General features: G+C 36.0%; 1 protein-coding gene across 12 annotated transcripts in view; it reads right to left on the bottom strand.

Moving 5' to 3' along the window:
- The window catches only part of EBF3 (EBF transcription factor 3), a 97,840-nt gene that overhangs the window by 13,278 nt on the left and 82,062 nt on the right, over positions 1-2,500 (bottom strand). For all 12 annotated transcript variants that reach the window (XM_053450168.1, XM_053450169.1, XM_053450170.1 and 9 more), the window contains exon 11: positions 913-1,001. In XM_053450168.1, the coding sequence (XP_053306143.1) occupies positions 913-1,001 (89 nt within the window). The remainder of the gene's footprint in view (positions 1-912; positions 1,002-2,500) is intronic.

Raw genomic sequence — 2,500 nt, 5'->3', positions numbered from 1 at the left:
AAGATTTTGCCAGCAAGTTTTATTAAATATGGCCACATGGGGAAGTTTTTGACAGATCGGACAAAACCGCTGGACTGAATAATACGAGGTTATAACTGCTTACTAACATCGGTGGATAATGTTAGTTCATAGACTTCTACAAGTCTTCACAAACCCATGGAAATGGTGACACCCCCCAATAAATAATCCGAATGTACCCATCTATTTTAAATATTATTTTGATTGATGTGCAATGCGGCGTTATCATGTGCAACACTGTGCCATTTAAATTCATAAACGGAACAGAAGTGACTTATCAAAGAGAGCCAGAAAAATATATAAGCATGCGTTATCTTTAATATTATACATCAGAATCAAACGCCTGTGATATGCGTTACGTGCACAAACAACGCAGGCAGCTTTTTGTCTGCTGAATTTAAATGAAACGTCCCCAAGATATTAATATGTGGACTTCATTTGTTGGCTTGCTAAGTCGGGGACTTATAACAAAACCTTTGTAAACAAAAGATTAAACTGAATCGAGCTTTAGGAAATGAAAGGAAAACAAGAGTCAAATAATCACAGATCAGAGTGGGACTGGTTAGATTGAAATCACTACAGGCTACTGGAGTGGAAAATGTTTAATTGAACTATTTCATTATGCAGGAAGTTTATGTTCCTTTAGCTGAGTCGCAATACTTTTAGTGATTTTTACCCTATCTTTTCTTAAAGGAATGATTTGCTGCAGACTTAGATTGGATGTTTTACAAGTATAATTCTGAAATGAAAGAATATATGTATAGGTGTGTGTATGTGTGTATATATATATATATATATATATATATATATAAAAGATTATATAAAATATTAATAAAAGTAATGAAAAAACAGTTGTTAGGAGACTGGCTTTTTGCTTTTTACTACACCACTGACCTTTGGTAACCGTTCTGGATCTCCCGGGTGCCTTGGTATGACTTTTTGCAATCTCTGGAATCCGTAGTCTATGGTTGGTTCATTCAGAGCTGAAAAAGTAAAACAGCATTGTTTGTTACTCATCATGAACTGTTAATTCTGTATTTTTTTTTATTTATTTATCTTGAAAGTACTATTACAAACAAAAACATATCGAGAACACTTGATGATCCCTTCAGTGATGTAATAATGAGGAATTCGTATGCTGTGGGACAACAAGTCATTCCATATATGTAATGCAGGGACATTTTGTACAAATGTGTACAAAAACATAGTATACATATTTCAGATATTGATAGAAAAATACATTTTTTTCTGAAGTATTTCAAAGACCACCCAATGAAAGTGCGAAAAAGACGGATAAATGCAGTATGTGAAGGTGCAGAGACCATATGGAACATCAAATATAGCCATCCCAAGATGTCTCTGTTAGGCAGCGTTTCCTATACCAGCGGCGGATTTATGGGAAGCTGGAAATTATGACATATGTCCAGCTTTTGCTGGTTTCTCGCAGTCTTTTTTTTTGTGTAGAAAATTGCCTAAGCAAAAAGGCAGGCAGGAGGAACACTTAATCTTGCAAAGCTTTAATAATCCGCGAATGGCCGGCTACAAAGCGATATGGAGTACTGTCATTCTACAGCTGCAATCCACTAGCCTTGTGAAATTGCAGGCCACAAATAGTAATTAATCTCAAACACCCCCCCCTTTAAATTGTAATTTTGACTATGAACTGCGTTGGGTCGTAAATCAGAGACGCGGCCGCTGTGTACAGTGCATGAATCACAGTCCTGACTCGGTTAGACTGCACACATTGTGTTTAACAAGCTTTATAAGAAGTCATGGGGTTTTATTACAGCACTGCCAGACGCAAACGAAAATGGAGCCTGAAGGCCTTAGCTCCAGAGTTAAGATGAAAATACTTATTCGTTTCTATGACTTTGTAATATGGGTATCATTTTAACCCAAGTAACTCTACTGTGAAAGGTGCAACATAAATCACGCGGTTGTTTGACTGTTTTCATGTTATGTGATAAACTAATGGAAAATGTTGCTTAGTCTTTATCTGGCCTGCAATGTAGGCCATGATTGGTGAGTTAGAGAGGAAAAGCACATTTTACTTTATTTGACTCCTTACAACAGGCAAAATGGACAGGGTAGATGGGCTGAATGTTTCCTTTTTGCCAAATGTGTCAAATTGTGATATATCCTAATTTATAAATCAACGCTACTGGACATATGCTGGAAGATTTCATCAACAAATAAAGTAAGCAGTTACATCAGGGCACAATAATAGTTACAAATGTTTTATTTAGAAATTTATATACATCTTTCACCAGCAGTTTGCTTTACAAGCAAGATGGCCGCTCTGATAAATAGTGGTGTTAATAATTTCATTACGATATCTCTACAAAAGCACCTTGTAATATTTTAGGTTCTGGTATATTTACTTTAAATGGTGCGTCTTTGGGATTAAGACAAAGGATCTCCCAGCACCATGAGATCATCGTTATATAAACATGACTCAATGCACGGTAGCTGTTTATTCTTG

Source organism: Spea bombifrons, chromosome 11 (assembly GCF_027358695.1).
Source record: "Spea bombifrons isolate aSpeBom1 chromosome 11, aSpeBom1.2.pri, whole genome shotgun sequence".
NCBI lineage: Eukaryota > Metazoa > Chordata > Amphibia > Anura > Pelobatidae > Spea > Spea bombifrons.
This window is presented reverse-complemented; position numbering and strand designations above follow the sequence as displayed.